At 42.0% G+C, this 15,315-nt stretch overlaps 2 protein-coding genes across 2 annotated transcripts in view; one reads left to right on the plus strand and one right to left on the minus strand.

Moving 5' to 3' along the window:
• Positions 1-558: 558 nt before the first annotated feature.
• The window catches only part of LOC311059664 (thrombospondin-2-like), a 39,382-nt gene continuing 24,625 nt past the window's right edge, over positions 559-15,315 (minus strand). Inside the window, exons 15-21 of the mRNA XM_084077679.1 lie at positions 11,354-11,588; positions 8,465-8,692; positions 7,900-8,030; positions 5,705-5,845; positions 3,947-4,044; positions 3,579-3,718; positions 559-1,579 (exon numbers count right to left, since the gene is read on the minus strand). Coding sequence (XP_083933805.1) covers positions 1,572-1,579; positions 3,579-3,718; positions 3,947-4,044; positions 5,705-5,845; positions 7,900-8,030; positions 8,465-8,692; positions 11,354-11,588 — 981 coding nt within the window. The 3' untranslated portion in view covers positions 559-1,571. The remainder of the gene's footprint in view (positions 1,580-3,578; positions 3,719-3,946; positions 4,045-5,704; positions 5,846-7,899; positions 8,031-8,464; positions 8,693-11,353; positions 11,589-15,315) is intronic.
• Positions 12,762-13,805, plus strand: LOC311059567 (kelch domain-containing protein 3-like; the record flags this gene model as incomplete). Its single annotated transcript, XM_084077575.1, has 1 exon — positions 12,762-13,805. The coding sequence occupies one exon, from the start codon at positions 12,762-12,764 to the stop codon at positions 13,803-13,805; it is 1,044 nt and encodes a 347-aa protein (XP_083933701.1).

Here is a 15,315-nt window from a genome sequence, read left to right on the forward strand (position 1 = left end):
CTAAGTACAATTACTCAAGTACTGTACTTAAATACAATTTTGAGGTATTTTTAATTTAGTGGAGTATTTCCACTTTTCAATACTTTTACTTCTACTCCACTACATCTCAGAGGCAAATATTACACTTTTGCTCCACTACAATTATTTGAAATCTTTAGTCACTAGTTACTTTGCAGATATACATTATGACATTATAAAACATATACTAACCACTTTAGCCCTATTTTATACCTAGGCTATTTGAAAATAGCTGATCTACAAGCTCACAAGTTTGTGAGCTTGTAGATCTGCTATTTTCAAACATTTTAGTACTTTTACTTTTGGTACTTTAAGTACATTTTGATACCAATACGTTTGTACTTTTACTCACGTACATTTGTTATTCCAGACTTTTACTTGTAACAGAGTACTTCTACATTGCAGTATTGATACTTTTACTTAAGTAAAACATTTTAGTACTTTTTCCACCAATATTGGTAGGCTATACTTTTGCTTAAGATTCTTCCACCACTGATAGTAACCTATAACAAACACCACCACACACACATATATTTTTTGTCTCTTAGGTCTTTACTGTCAAATGTTCACAGTCCAATGTTTCCATTTCAATCATTTTGTCATATTCATCTTCCTCTGTTTAACTTTGAAAAGTTGTGCAATAAATAAATATTTACAACCCTTATAAAAAAAGAAAAAAAAGAAAACAGCAGCAACAATGATTAGAGAGTTGACTACAAACAAAAACAAATGTGCTGAAAGTGATATATTTTGGTTAAAACATGTTTTTTTTTAAATTGTTTATTGCTGAGAGTGTTTGTTCAGTAACAGAAGTCTCCAAATCAGTCCAGCTCTTTAATAACAGAAAATACATTTTCAGGTGGGTTTTCCAATTTCATCCCGTCCAGAGAGAGAACTATTTTATAGTGTTCCAATTCCAATTTTGTCTGCTTATAATTATAATGTTGTTTGTTTTGTTTCACCGCTTCCAATTTCACTTGTTTATCCTGTATCTTGTATGGGTTGGTATCCCGACCTGCACATTTATTTTCTGTTTACTATAGAACTGGGAGACCCCTGTTACTGAACAAACACTGACTATATCACTGATCACTAAGGGAATATAGAGCTATTTAATTTTTAGAATGTCTTTAAATTTTCTTTTAACAACAAAATCACTTACAGCACCATTAAAATCATAAATCAAAGGGAAAAGTTATTGTTTGCAGCCAGAGATACAGCCTGCTATTGGTATAGTAGAAAAGAAAGCAGATTTAAAAAATACTGTAGAATGGTTGTTAGCAGTTAAATACTGGAGGTTTTGTAAACATACTGTGTAGATAGTCGTTAGCGGTTAATTATTGGTATGACAAAAGATCTGGGTGGGAAACCACTTGATCTTCACTCTTTATCTCTCTCTCTCTCCCTGTGTCAGTCAGTGTCTCTCTCTCTCTCTCTCTCTCTCTCTCTTTCTCTCTCAGTGTCTTTCAAGTTCTACAGTTTCTCTCCAGGCTCTCCCCGTGGATCGTCGACAGGCCATCATGGAAACTACTCTCCTGGCGAGAAGCATAATCTCAGTCATCTGGAAAAACAGAACAAGAGAAGGAAAGAAAAAATATGTGTAGCCGTTATAGTCGTCACATTTTACGCTCCAGCTGCTCTCACAGGTGGAACTGTGTCGACAGCATGCGAGGCTGGCTCTTTATGCACTTAGCATAGCAACAGTGAAATACTGCATGTACACAACAGTCAGGTCAGCGGAGGAAAGTAACTCATCTCAGAGGAAAACGTTGTACTTTTTACTCCACTATACAGTTATTTGACAGCTTTAATACTAGTTACTTTGCAGATGTAGATAGTTAACCACTCAAACCCATGTGTACGTTTGTGATCGCAGTCCCTCAGGGCTCTGTACTACGGACTTTTCTGTTTTCACCCTATACATTAAAGGACGACTTCACCCATTTTCAACCTATCTTCATATAATTGGTCCTCAGACTCCTCGCTAATGCTCATGATAAAATGGTTTAAAAAGAATCTACTTGTTCTCTGTCTCATACGAGGACTGTGGACACTTCAGACACCCGCCTACCAGTGACATCATCGTTATGCAGGTTTTTCAGTATGAGAAAGCCTGCAGTTTCTATTAGCTTGGATTCCCCATCGATGATGTCACTGGTAGGCGGGTTTCTGAAGTGTACGCAGCCCTCCTACGAGAAATGGGTGCCATATAATAATGAGCCTTAGTGAGGACCAATTATATGAAGATAGGTTTGAAAATGGGTGAAGTCGTCCTTTAAATAGCAACTGTTTGTTGACCTGACATCCTATACTGTAGTTGTGAAAAAACTTTTAGCCAAAGTCAAACCATATCTCCCCCTAAACAATTGGAGATGGTAATTCGTGCATTCATATCCTCGCGACTGGACTACTGTAACTCATTATACACAGGCAACAGTCCTCACTTAGGCGCTTGCAGCTGGTTCAAAACGCAGCTGCTCGCCTCCTTACGTGCACTAAGACAGTGGTTCTCAAACGTTTTCATGTCAAGGACCCCCAAATTGACACTTATTAGCCCGCAGACCCATTTAAAAAGATAAGCCAGGGACCCCCATAAGAGAAGATTTTTACAGCTCTAGCAGTGATTCTCAACCATTTTAATTTCAAGGACCCCCAGTTTGACATGCATTAGGCTACGGACCCCCATTTAATGGCATTTCTATCTCTGGGACCCATATTGTAAATCTATCTCTGGGAATTCATATTCCCCCGGACCCACAGGAGAACCAATGCACTAAGAAACGCTGCACTTTATTGGCTCCCTGTCAAGTTTAGTATGAATTTTAAGATGCCTTTATTTGTCTATAAATGTCTACACGGGCTGGCCCCCGCATAACTATCTGGACTTTTGGAAGATTATGCTCCAGCCAGAGCACTGAGGTCTGCCAACCAGCTGCTCTGGACTGTTCTCACAGCTATAGGCTAAGAAGCAGGGGAGATCGTGCCGTTGCTGTTGCAGCCCCTACGCTCTGGAATAGCCTTCCCTTAACCATCAGAAGTGCCCATTGAGGCATTTAAGTCTACTCTCTTCTCAAGAATCATTTCTATTCATTGGCCTTTGATCATTTACACCTGATTTCATAGTACTAATTTCGTAGTACAATTATGTGTTTTGATACTATGTGGATGCACATGCATAATGTTTTGATTTTACTGTGTACAGCACTTTGGTCAATCTCGATTGTTTTAAATGTGCTCTATAAATCAAGATTGATTTGATTTGATTTGATAGTTTGTATAGTTTCAATGTACAGATTTTTTTTAAATATATATTATACTGTTAGTCTGTTTAGACTTCTGATAGGTTTTTGGTTTACCTATGATCCTATAGATTATGATTTCTATGCATTTGATGTATTATCTTGTGTTTACCTTGCTTACTGTAAATCGTGTCTGCTAAATGCCCAAATTGTACATTGTAAGTATATTTTGATGCCAATACATTTTGTACTCAAGTAAAAGTTTGAATACATGACTTTTAATCGTAATTCTACATCGCAGTACTGCTACTTGTACTTCACCTCTGCACTCGTATCGTAGATCTGAGAAGAGCACGTGCTCCTGGGAGAAGACGAACAGCCCCAGTCTGCCTCCGGCCAGGGTGTGGTCATACACCGGTCCTGAGTCCGACAGGATGTCTCTGCCCTCGTATATGACCACCCTGCAGGGGCCAGAGAACACACGTTAATGATAATAATAATAATTAATTGCATTTTTTATAGCGCGTTTCTAAGTACTCACTTACTCAAAGCACTTTACAATGGTTAATTCATTCATATATTGGCCATTGTTAACACCAATGGCTCCCGAGGATGGGATTGAGACTATTTGATGGAATGAAATCAAAAGCAGAGGCATATGGAACCCTCCCATCCCGCCAGCACGGTACCTCATGAATCCTGTCTTGGGTCTGTGGATGAGGTGCATACGATAGGCAGTGAAGGCCTTCCAGCCTATCCTGTTGGGGTCATGCCACAACGTTTTCACCTAGACAGACAGACAGGCAGGCAGGCAGGCAGGCAGGCAGGCAGGCAGGCAGGCAGGCAGGCAGGCAGGCAGGCAGGCAGGCAGGCAGGCAGGCAGGCAGACAGACAGACAGACAGACAGACAGACAGACAGACAGACAGACAGGCAGGCAGGCAGGCAGGCAGGCAGGCAGGCAGGCAGGCAGGCAGGCAGACAGACAGACAGACAGACAGACAGACAGGCAGGCAGGCAGGCAGGCAGGCAGGCAGGCAGACAAACAGACAGACAGATAGACAGACAGACAGACAGACAGACAGACGATAGGGTTATTAAAGTGAACTAAAACGAAGACTAAAAAAATGTAAGAAACTAAAATAAAAACTAAAATAACTGCATTTATTTACACATCATAATAGCCTATCTGATGTCATGCATTCGTTCATCCTACCCTTTTCAGCTTCTACAGTATAGTAAGAACTAACTAAACTGAAATCGAACATCAAACTGAAAAACTAAATAAAATCAAAAAATTATATTCATATACGTATATAAATATTGCAAAACTATACTAACAAACGCACACACACAGCAGGGTGGACCCAATTATCTCTGTTCAAAGTGGTAGGCTACAACAACGGTGCATCATTTATTTAAGGCATGAGAATTCAATTACCCAGTGCCTTACAGAATAAACAGTGTGGTGGTCTCACAATTCAGCCAAGTATGAGGTTCATATGAGGAATTTCCTTTGTTCTGTGCAAAGCCAGTCCAACATGATTCAATTAGCTCAGGACCATCGCCAATACAACAGACACAAACACAACTTGCATACAGGATGCAATTATTTTATCTAGTGTGGTTGTGAACATGTTATTATTTTCATTCGTTTTTTATGTTGATGAGTCCTTTTTTACATGATTTTAAAGCAGCACTACTGTATGTAACTTTCGCCTTCTACCCCGGATTTGAACCCGGTTTCCTGCTCAAGTGTTGACATTTTTTACCATTGAGCTAATAGAGCCGGCCTGCCTGCTCTGGGGATAAATTGAATCTTCGTATTCGTATTGAATAGAAGAGCAGGGAGACACAATACAACTACCCCAATTGTATACAATATATTGTATTAACATACTCTACCATACAGATTGGACAAAATGACATTTTATTAACAAAAAAAAATGTACATAGTGAGGCTTATTTTTTGTAACAATTATTATTTACAATTTTGGCATTTCGTAGATGATTTTATCCAAAGTGTGAGATTGGCGTAAGTGGCATGAATTCTTGTAACTACTAGTTTGGTGCGGCTAACCTAAGGTTGAACAAAACAAAAAAAAAGCATGGGAACATGACATAATGTGGACTGATCACTGGTCTACACCGTACGTATAGCCTCTGAAATATTGGATAGATAATAATAATAATAATAATAATAATAATAATAATAACTTTATTTGTATAGCACCTTTCATACAAAATTGCAACCCAAAGTGGTTCACATCAAGACAATAAACAGAAAAAACAGAAAAATAATTGGCAAACAGAAACATAACTAAACAATGTAGTTAAACTAAAAATCAAGTAAACATAGGGCAGATTTATACACAATCAAAAATGGAAATAGCAATACAAAATAAAAGTTGTGATATGAAAAGAAGAAGTGGAAAGTTTGAAGCCATACCTGTTTCCTGGTGTTTCCTGTGTGCCACAAGGCATTGCGGAGGTACTTCCCCGGTCCCGTGGTTGAGTTGACCAGTTTCAGCGAAACCCCGGCTGTGGCAAACGCCTTGGACGGCCTCTTCTCCCAGTAGGCCTGAGATATCTGATTGATTGATTGATTGAATACTTTATTAGCAGTTTGCAAAAAAAAAAAAGCATATGAAAGTACAGTTCAATACAAGGCCTGCTAAGAGGATTTTAAACCCAAGAAAGCCTATGGCTTGTTTCCATTGGGGTCCTTTGTACTCAATTCCTCAAAACTTTAATGACAGACACATATACACTACTAGGCAAAACATCATATAAACAATTAGAAAACAAAAACAAAAATATGTACAGTAAACAGTGGGGGGGCGCTAGGCTTTGACTTTTACAGGGGCCAGTTTCGAATTGCAGCCACCTGTAAGTGTTCTTTTAATAATAATAATGAATTGCATTTTTATAGCGCTTTTCCAAGTGCTCAAATCGCTTTACAATGGTTCATTCATTCATACAGGGGAGGGGGGACATTGAGAGGTGAAGCGGTGAACAGACGACGCCAGCGTCCTCACTTTTCCCACATTCACACACCAATGGTGGCCAGCTAGCGCCCAACCGAAGTTCGGTGTCTTGCCCAAGGACACTTCGACACTAAAGGAGAGTAGGGATTTACACTCCCTTACGACTGTTGGTAGGGCGTTCCACATTTTTGTGTGTGGCATAGCAGGAGAACGCATTTAACCCCTTGTTTGAGCCAAATCTGGGTTGAACGTGATTAGTGGAGCTCCCTCTGGTGTTGCGATCACACAGAGAAAGAAAGAGAGAGAGGGGGGAGGGTGGGGGGGATTTGGGAGAGAGAGGGAGAGAGTAGAGAGTGCGAGTTAAATGGTGTATGTAAATGCCCGTGGGCTGCAGTGCAAATCTGTAAAGAGACACATCACTACACTACTCCCGGTTCCTACATCACAGAGCACAGAAGCATCGGATGATTGACAGTATTTCTTGGACTTATATCATTCTCCAGGTAGCTATACTCTGTGGTTCTCAAAGTGGGGTCCCCCCAAGGGGTCCTTGAGGGGGGTCCCCAGCAAGATTCATATAAAACCATTTTAACCCTATATACATTGGCTATTCGATGTATCGTGAGCTTGTAGGTCTGAACAAAAAAGAATACGTTTCTCACACATTCGGAGTGTTTTTGAAACACTTTAACAATATAAAAAAACAAAACAAAAGATGTTTCTTGATGGGCGTCCCTGGCACAAATACATATTCATTTGGGGGTCCTTCCTTGATATGGAAAAAGTGGTTCAGTGAGAACCATGCTGAGCTAAACAACCTTCTACCAGAGAATCACTTTAAGAGCAAGGGGAGATTTGAGAGCAAATCTCTCTCACACACAGACATTTTCTTAAGTACAATTATCATATTAAACCCACTTAAACCCTACTGTATGTACTGTACGTCATTGACGAGTGTCCCCCAGGGGTCTAAACTAGGTCCTCTAAATTTTAAACCTTTCATTTAATCTCTTTGCTGAAAACTGCCGTTCTACAAACCCACAATGCTACGTGGACGTAGGTGTGCTATGTTCACCGAGTGTTCGCCTCCAGAATAGGGACGAGCAAGTGGTTATAAGTGACGTTTTAGTCAAAATGTGAAGAGAAACAGAGTCATTTATCCCACCATTAGCTACGCCAACACACCTATTGACATTGGCATTGTCACCAGAAAGAAAAAAATATACAGCCGTGTGCTGGAAATTGGCAAAGCAGAGCGTTGTTGGGAGGCGGCCAGGGCAATAATGTGAACAGTGCCCACAAGGCAATTTGTGCAGCATTGAGCGAACGTTTAGCTTAACAGTCACCCTGGAAATTCCAGGGCTGGAATAATGATCCCTCATCTTCTCCTCTGTCATTACGAATGAATTGACACCTGTTTGTTTCAGCAGGGTGTGACAGCCAATGCGGCGGCCTTGTGTTCTATGATGTAAGAAGAGGGAGGAGGCGTGTGTGTGTGTGTGTGTGTGTGTGTGTGTGTGTGTGTGTGTGTGTGTGTGTGTGTGTGTGTGTGTGTGTGTGTGTGTGTGTGTGTGTGTGGGTGTGTGTGTGTGTGTGTGTGTGTGTGTGTGTGTGTGTGTGTGTGTGTGTGTGTGTGTGTGTGTGCGGGTGTTCACACCTGTTTCCACATGACCACGTAGAAGCGTCTGCTGGACTGGTAGGCAAACACAACTCCCGCGTAGTCGTCGTCCCTGTCCGTGTTCACGTAAAATGTGGCGCTGAAGTCCACCGCGTTGAACTTATCGAATCCTGACGTTGGTCGTGGTCCAAAACAACAGACACAGGACACAGCACAGCCCACACACGCACACGCACGCGCACGCACGCACACACACACACACACACACACACACACACACACACACACACACACACACACACACACACACACACACACACACACACAGACATCACACACATTCGATTTTCTATCGATTATTCACCCCGTGGAGACTTGAATTCATGGATATTTTTTTGTTTATGTCTCATTCCTAAGCCAATAATTTGATGACCATTAGCGGTTCAGGTAGGAGACACAAATAATTCAAGTCACCATGGGGTGACTAATCGATAGAAGAAAAAAGAAATTGGGTGAATTATCCCTTTAACTCTGACAGTGTTCATACAATTCTGAGTGTAACAGTACCATACGTTTTTTGGGTGGGGGGGGGGGGTGGTCTCACCAATGGCGATGCCAGGATCTGAGTTGGCAATCTGCAGCAGCTCTCTGCCTTGGCTGCGGATCACCCAGAAGGGGTCGGACTGGGTGGTGCCCCGCGGGTCCAGCAGCACTACCTGGAACTTCCTGAAGTCCGTGATTCCGATCTCCCGGTTGTGCGGACAAGGGTCCAGCGCGTCGGGGATGTTGTCGTTGTCAAAGTCGTCCTGACACGCGTCCCCGCGGCCGTTGCCTGCAGGGAGACAATAGACAGAGAACGACAGAACGGATGTGAAATGCGAGTCTAAAAGCACTGCTGACAGCCCCTGTAGCAGTGGTTCTCAAACCTTTTGGGCTCAGGGCACCCCCGTAAACAACCTTTTCATACACGGCAATCCACTGAATTATAGCACCCAACATTTATGTCATATTACATACAGAACGTAAAGTAAATCGGTAAAGATACAGTATGTCATGAAGAAAACTTCGAGAGAGAATATCCGTTTCCATTTAGGACAGATTGAAAATAACTTAATACATGACATTAAACCATTTGAGCCAACATACACATTCTGGGGGGAACATTCACCAAAAAATAGCAGATCTACAAGCTCACAACGCGTCACAAAGCGTCACAACGTGATGCGTTGTGAGTTTGTAGATCTGCTATTTTTGGAGCAGAGATTTGGTTTAGAATTGTGGTTAAACTGAAGTGATATTGATCATTCCAAATATTATCAAAGTATTCTGCGGCACCCCTGGACTTGCGTCATGGCACCCACTTTGAGAAACCCTGCCCAATATAGTCCATGCTAGAGTCCATGCTCCTTTCCACTCTGGTAAGTGGAAAGTGGCCGAATGGTGGCACCATGGTTTCACCGAAAATCAGTAGTGATTATCCTGCCTATTAGATTATGAGATATCTTGTGTGAAAAGTTGACATTTTGGCCTGAGGGTGGTGCTAAAACATAGATAGATCATGGGGACACTATAAAGGGTTCATTTAGTCACACATAGCCAGACGATCAGAGTCTCGTTTACATCTGAATTCAATGTACTGTATGAGCTATAACTGGGTGGAAAACAATTACATTTTAGGATAACTTGCATGCAAGTGGAAAGTTTGAACCTAAAGGTAGAGGAAAAAGGCCACTGGGTCACCAAAATCAGGTGAGCCTATCCTCTGGGGGATTGGTTCTGAAAGTGGGGTCCGGGGACCCCCAGGGGTCCTTGGAGGGGTTCCCGGGGGTCCCCACCACTTTAACCGTTTATAATTTGGCAATTAAAAAATAGCAGATATACAAGCTGAATGCCGCACATGTGCCGCGCTATATGAGCTTGTAGATCTGCTATTTTTTAAACATCGTGAAAATTTGTGCAAATCTTTGAATATATATGAATTTTTAAGCCAACATTTGTAACTCAAATCTTTGCTTCTGGGGGTCCCTGGAGCTAAATATTTTGAGATGGGGGTCCACAGCCAAATACATATCATTTTGGGGGTCCTTGACATGAAAAAGTTTGAGAACCACTGCTCTGGGAGCATGAAGGTACACAGTAATGTCCAGGCCAATGTCCAGCCAGCAGAGACATCTTGTTTGGGAGTGAAAATGTGGAACAATTCTGGCCTAATGGTGGCACTAGAGGAAAGGCAATGGGGTCATCAAGATCAGTGGGGGGCCATCGTGGGTTCATGAAGGGGCACAGAACCTTCCATGTTAATTCATTCAAATTGGGAAAGCATCTGTGTCATTTTAGATTTTTGCTATATTTTAACCACTTTAACCATTATTTTATACTTTGGCTATTCACAAATAGCAGATACAGAAGCTCATGCAATTTTTTTTAAATCTTGAAAATTGGAGCACGTCTGTGAATATCTATATTTTTAAGTGAAAATGTTTTACTCAAATCTTTGCTTCTGGGGGGGGTGCCTGGAGCAACATATTTTGAGATGGGGGTCAGCGGCCAAATACATAGAATTTTGGGGGTCCTTGACATGATAAATGTTGAGCACCACTGATATACAGTATAGCAACATAGGTTTTTTCAGAAAACTGTTATTATGTGGGGACTAAGGAGGTGAACAGATGGACGGACGGACGGACGGAGCAACAAAGCCATTATGAACCTGCCCCTAGTGGGACTAACAAACGAATCCCAAATTCTTGTGATGGATGAAAAAACAAAATAGATGAGAAACTAATGTGTAAGAAGGATGATGGTGAAATAGATGTCAGATGAATCTTGTCATTCCCAGATTAATCACACCACTGGGTTTAATAAAGTTCCATTATGCTACGCTGAATGTCAAATGTGAACATGACCAGGAGCATTCCTGACTCAATACATTCTTACTGGATTAGTTGTCATGGATTCTAGCACAATAATGAACGGACCGACAAATCAATTTATCACCAAATTCACGAAAATGCCATTCCCATATATCTATGCAAATTGATGCAATATTTGTACATACTACAATATACATCCTACTGTTGGCTAAGAACTGATTTAATCAGTCCTCAATCCACATTTGATTTATTGGTGGTTCTCTGCAGCCCCCATTTGAAAACATGTGAATTAAGGTGTAGGACGGTTAGTTCTCAAACCAGCTAAATAAGTTAATGGTGTCACAATAATTTTCACCACTTTAACCATATTTTATACTTTGGCTATTCAAAAATAGCAGATCTACAAGCTCATAACTCATTGTAGATCTGCTAGTTTTGAAAAATCTAGATTTTTTTTGGCAAATCTTTGAATATGTATATTTTTGTTCAACTCAAATCTTTGCTTCTGGGGGTCCCTCCCTGGAACAAAATATTTTGAGATGGGGGTCCGCGGCCAAATACATATCATTTTGGGCGTCCTTTCCTTGACATGAAAAAGTTTGAGAACCACTGGTACAGACCATCAGAATCCAGCTGGTCCCTGTTGGCCACCAGTCTGCAGTTGTCCCTGTCGTCCGGTATCCCGTCGTTGTCGTCGTCGTGGTCACAGGCGTCCCCCTTCCCGTCCCCGTCGTGGTCGGCCTGGTTGCTGTTGGCGATGTACGGACAGTTGTCCAGCGAGTTCTGATGGCCGTCCTCATCGATGTCCTCGTTGTCGTCACACGCGTCGCCCACGAGGTCATTGTCAGAGTCAAACTGGACGCACGCACACACACACACACGCACGCACGCGCACGCGCACGCGCACGCGCACGTGCACGCGCACACGCACACGCACACACACACACACACACACACACACACACACGCACACGCACACACGCACACACACACGTGCGTTATTAGGCTTAAGTGGTTAATGTATGCTTTGTAATAATAATCTAAATGCAAAGTAAATAGTAACTAAGGATTTCAAATTATTGTACTATGGAGTCAAAAGTACAATATTTCCCTCTGAGATATTGAGTATTAAAGGAGTAGTTCACCCCCAAAAATACTTATTTTCTATCAATTTCTCACATTTTGTTTGTTTTGTTCCTTTTTTTTTGTTCCTGAGCCAATAATTTGATGACCGGCGAAGTCAAGGAGACTACTGAGTCTCCTATTGACCGATGACCGGGTCATCAAATTATTGACTCAGGAAATAATCAAGTCGAATAAAATACATAAATTTAAAAATGTTTTCTAAATCCTAACAGTATGTTGCTATAACAGTGGTGCTCCAACCTTTCCATGTCAAGGACTTCCCAAAATGATATGTATTTGTCCGCCCCCATCTCAAAATATGTCGTTCCAGGGACCCCCAGAAGCACAAATCGGAGTTAAAAATGTTCGCTTTATATATATATATATATATATATTCAAAGAGTTGCACACATTTTCCAAGATTGTTCTAAAAATAGCCAAAGAAATCTAAAAATTACACAGATACGTTCCCAGTCTTAATGTTAAAGACTTGCTGACGTTCTGTTGACATCTTCTAGACAACAGTCAGTTTGAGTAAAGTCATTCAGTGTTCTTCATAATGACATCATCACAATGTCGTCATCACAACTACATGTCCTTTAAAATTAATCATCAAATAAACAAAAGGTCATTTTAGCAACTTTTACTGATCCGACTGCCTGTAGCGGTTATTTATTTGTCAACAGTGCTGAACAAGACTGCCTTGCTGTGTGCCTATAGCGTGGGAGATTACCAGAACCTTACCTGGACCGAGATTGTACCGGAGATCATTTTATTGCTATATTAGGGAGAACAACAGTCATCGGTTTTCCTTGATTGGCCAAACCAAGTGGCGACTCGCACAATAGGACTGTACACACAGACAAGGACTTCACAAATCCGACTTGAACTACGGTGTGAGGAATGTTGTCTTGGACGCCGGTGCATCTGAATGGAGAACCAAAACCATGTAATCAGGTGTCTGTTGTGGTGGAGCACAAGGTATACTATTTCGGAGGTCACCGTGACGACGCTCAGATCGGTGTGCACGTTTTCAACACAGTGTCTTTACTCTGGACTAAGTTGCCCCCGGTGACGCCTGGAAGAGGAGAACGTCACCTTGAGGTTCCCTTCAATCGCTGGGGCCACACAGCTGTGCTGACAGAAGATACAGTCTACATATGGGGGGGCAGTAAGTACGTTGCAAGTGCGTACTGCAACGTGCTTTATGCATTTGATGTAGACACCCACAGATGGTTCAAGCCCGCGATTTCTGGAACTGTTCCAGCGGGGAGGAGCAGCCACTCAGCCTGTGTCCTGGGCAAGGTCATGTATGTCCATGGAGGATGGACCCAGGTGACTGGATGCCGTAATGACATCTACAAGTTGGTCACCACCACAATGGTCTGGTCTTTAATCAACACCAGAGGCACTCTGCCACCTCCTCCACAATATCACTCTGCCACCATCATCGGGACAAAGATGTTTGTATTTGGGGGCGCATGGGACAGCAACATCAGAGTGTTTGACACAGAGACCAACTGCTGGCTGAACACGCCTTCTGCACAGCTTCTTCCAGAAGGACGCTGGAGGCATTCAGCCTTTGCCTACAATGGAGAGCTGTACATATTTACCTTATACAGGTACATCAAGGATCTGTGGAAATATAATCCAGAGACCTTCTCCTGGAAGAAGGTTGAGCCCAAGGGGAAAGGCCCATGTTCAAGTATAAATACAAAACGTACGTTAGAATCGTATCGTATGTGCTGTTCCATGGTGGTAGATCGTGTCATCGTCTTTGGAATGTTCGAAACACCTGATTACATGTACATCTTAGACTTAAGTCCTAGTCTAAAGACGTTATGCAAGCTAGCGGTTATTCAGTACGATCTGGAGCGGTCGGAACTCCCACACAACATCAGGTGGGAACTGGTGGCCGTGACTACTGACAGAAGAAGAAATTACTAGAAAAAGTGCTCCTCTGAGCACAGGTCTCCGCCAGGTCAAGTAGCTTATTGTGGGCCAGCAATGTTCGGAATGTTCACCGATCAGGATGGAATATGAAAAATCACACCCTGTGTGAAGAGGGTGGTGCCTTTGATGAGCCCCGTATTGACCCCCGTATTGATGTTGTCATCAATGTTTGTTTATTGGACAGACATATATACATACGGACAAAGCCAGATATAGGGGTGGTTGGCACCACCCAAAAATCGGACGGATCCGTCTTGATCACATGATCAAATGACATCATGCGTACCGATTTGCATGATGTTTGGACAACATTAGTAGAGTAATATTTAAAAAAAAATAGTTTTGCAAAAATCTGCCTCCTGGTGGCGCTATAATAGAGCAATGTTGAAAGGGTGGCATTTGTTCCTCAACGTAGTGCAAATGTGCGTGCAAAGTTTCACCGCTATCGGACGCTGCGCTCATGATTTGCAGCATTTTGTTCAAAACGGGACACTCCTGCAAACTTTAGATGTCAATCTTAGCCAATCAGGATGGAATATGAAAAATCAAACAGATCCGACTTGATCACATGAGAGATCATGTCTACCGATTTGCGGGACATTTTGATCAAATCTGAAGGAGTAATATAAGCCGGCCTCCTGGTATAAAAGGCAGATGTGGAAAATGTAGGGCAAAGGTTTTTCCTTGGCTTCTAGGAGTGCACATACAAAGTTTTACACAGATCGGTGCAGTTATAGATAAAAACACGAATTGGCCTGTTATAGTGCCACCATGAGGCTGAATTGAAAAGAAATTATGTGGCAATTCTTCCTCTGCTTAGTGGCAATTTCACAAAAATTGCATGCTGTGTTGATGATTTGAGGCATTTTGTTCAAAACGGAGCACTCCTGCAAACTTTGGAAGCCATTTTTAGCCAATCAGGATGGAATACCAAAAATGTGAAAGACCTGTTTCATTTAATGACTATAGAGATTATGTGTACCGATTTGCGTGACGTTTGGACAAAATCTGTAGGAGTACTGTCAACATTTTTTTTTGCAAAAAGAGGCCTCCTGGTGGCGCTATAACAGGCCCATGTGAAGAATTTGGGGCAGAGATTCTGAATTGGCATCCACGGAGTGTTTGTGCACAGTTTCGCTGCGATCAAGCCAACGGTGCTGGAGATTAGCTGTTCACAGACGGACGGACACACACACACGCGAACGGACGGACAGGGTGCAAAACATAGTCTCCCCATGCCTACGGCCTGGCGGAGACTAAAACATATAATAGCGATCTTCTGTAGTGTAACCTGTAATATGAAAGCTGCTTGTTTGGTACGTTCACCAAATGACCCCCTTTATTGCTTGTTTGTGATCAATAACCAGTGGTGGACAAAGAACTCAGCCCCAGTACTTCAAAGTCAAAGTATAGATACTCCTGGTCAAATATTACTCAACTACAACTGAAAGTTGCACAATCAAATTTGTACTTGAGTTAAAGTACTGGAGTGCTTGCTTTTATA

Source organism: Gymnoscopelus microlampas (assembly GCF_963454915.1).
Source record: "Gymnoscopelus microlampas genome assembly, chromosome: 14".
Taxonomy (NCBI): Eukaryota; Metazoa; Chordata; class Actinopteri; order Myctophiformes; family Myctophidae; genus Gymnoscopelus; species Gymnoscopelus microlampas.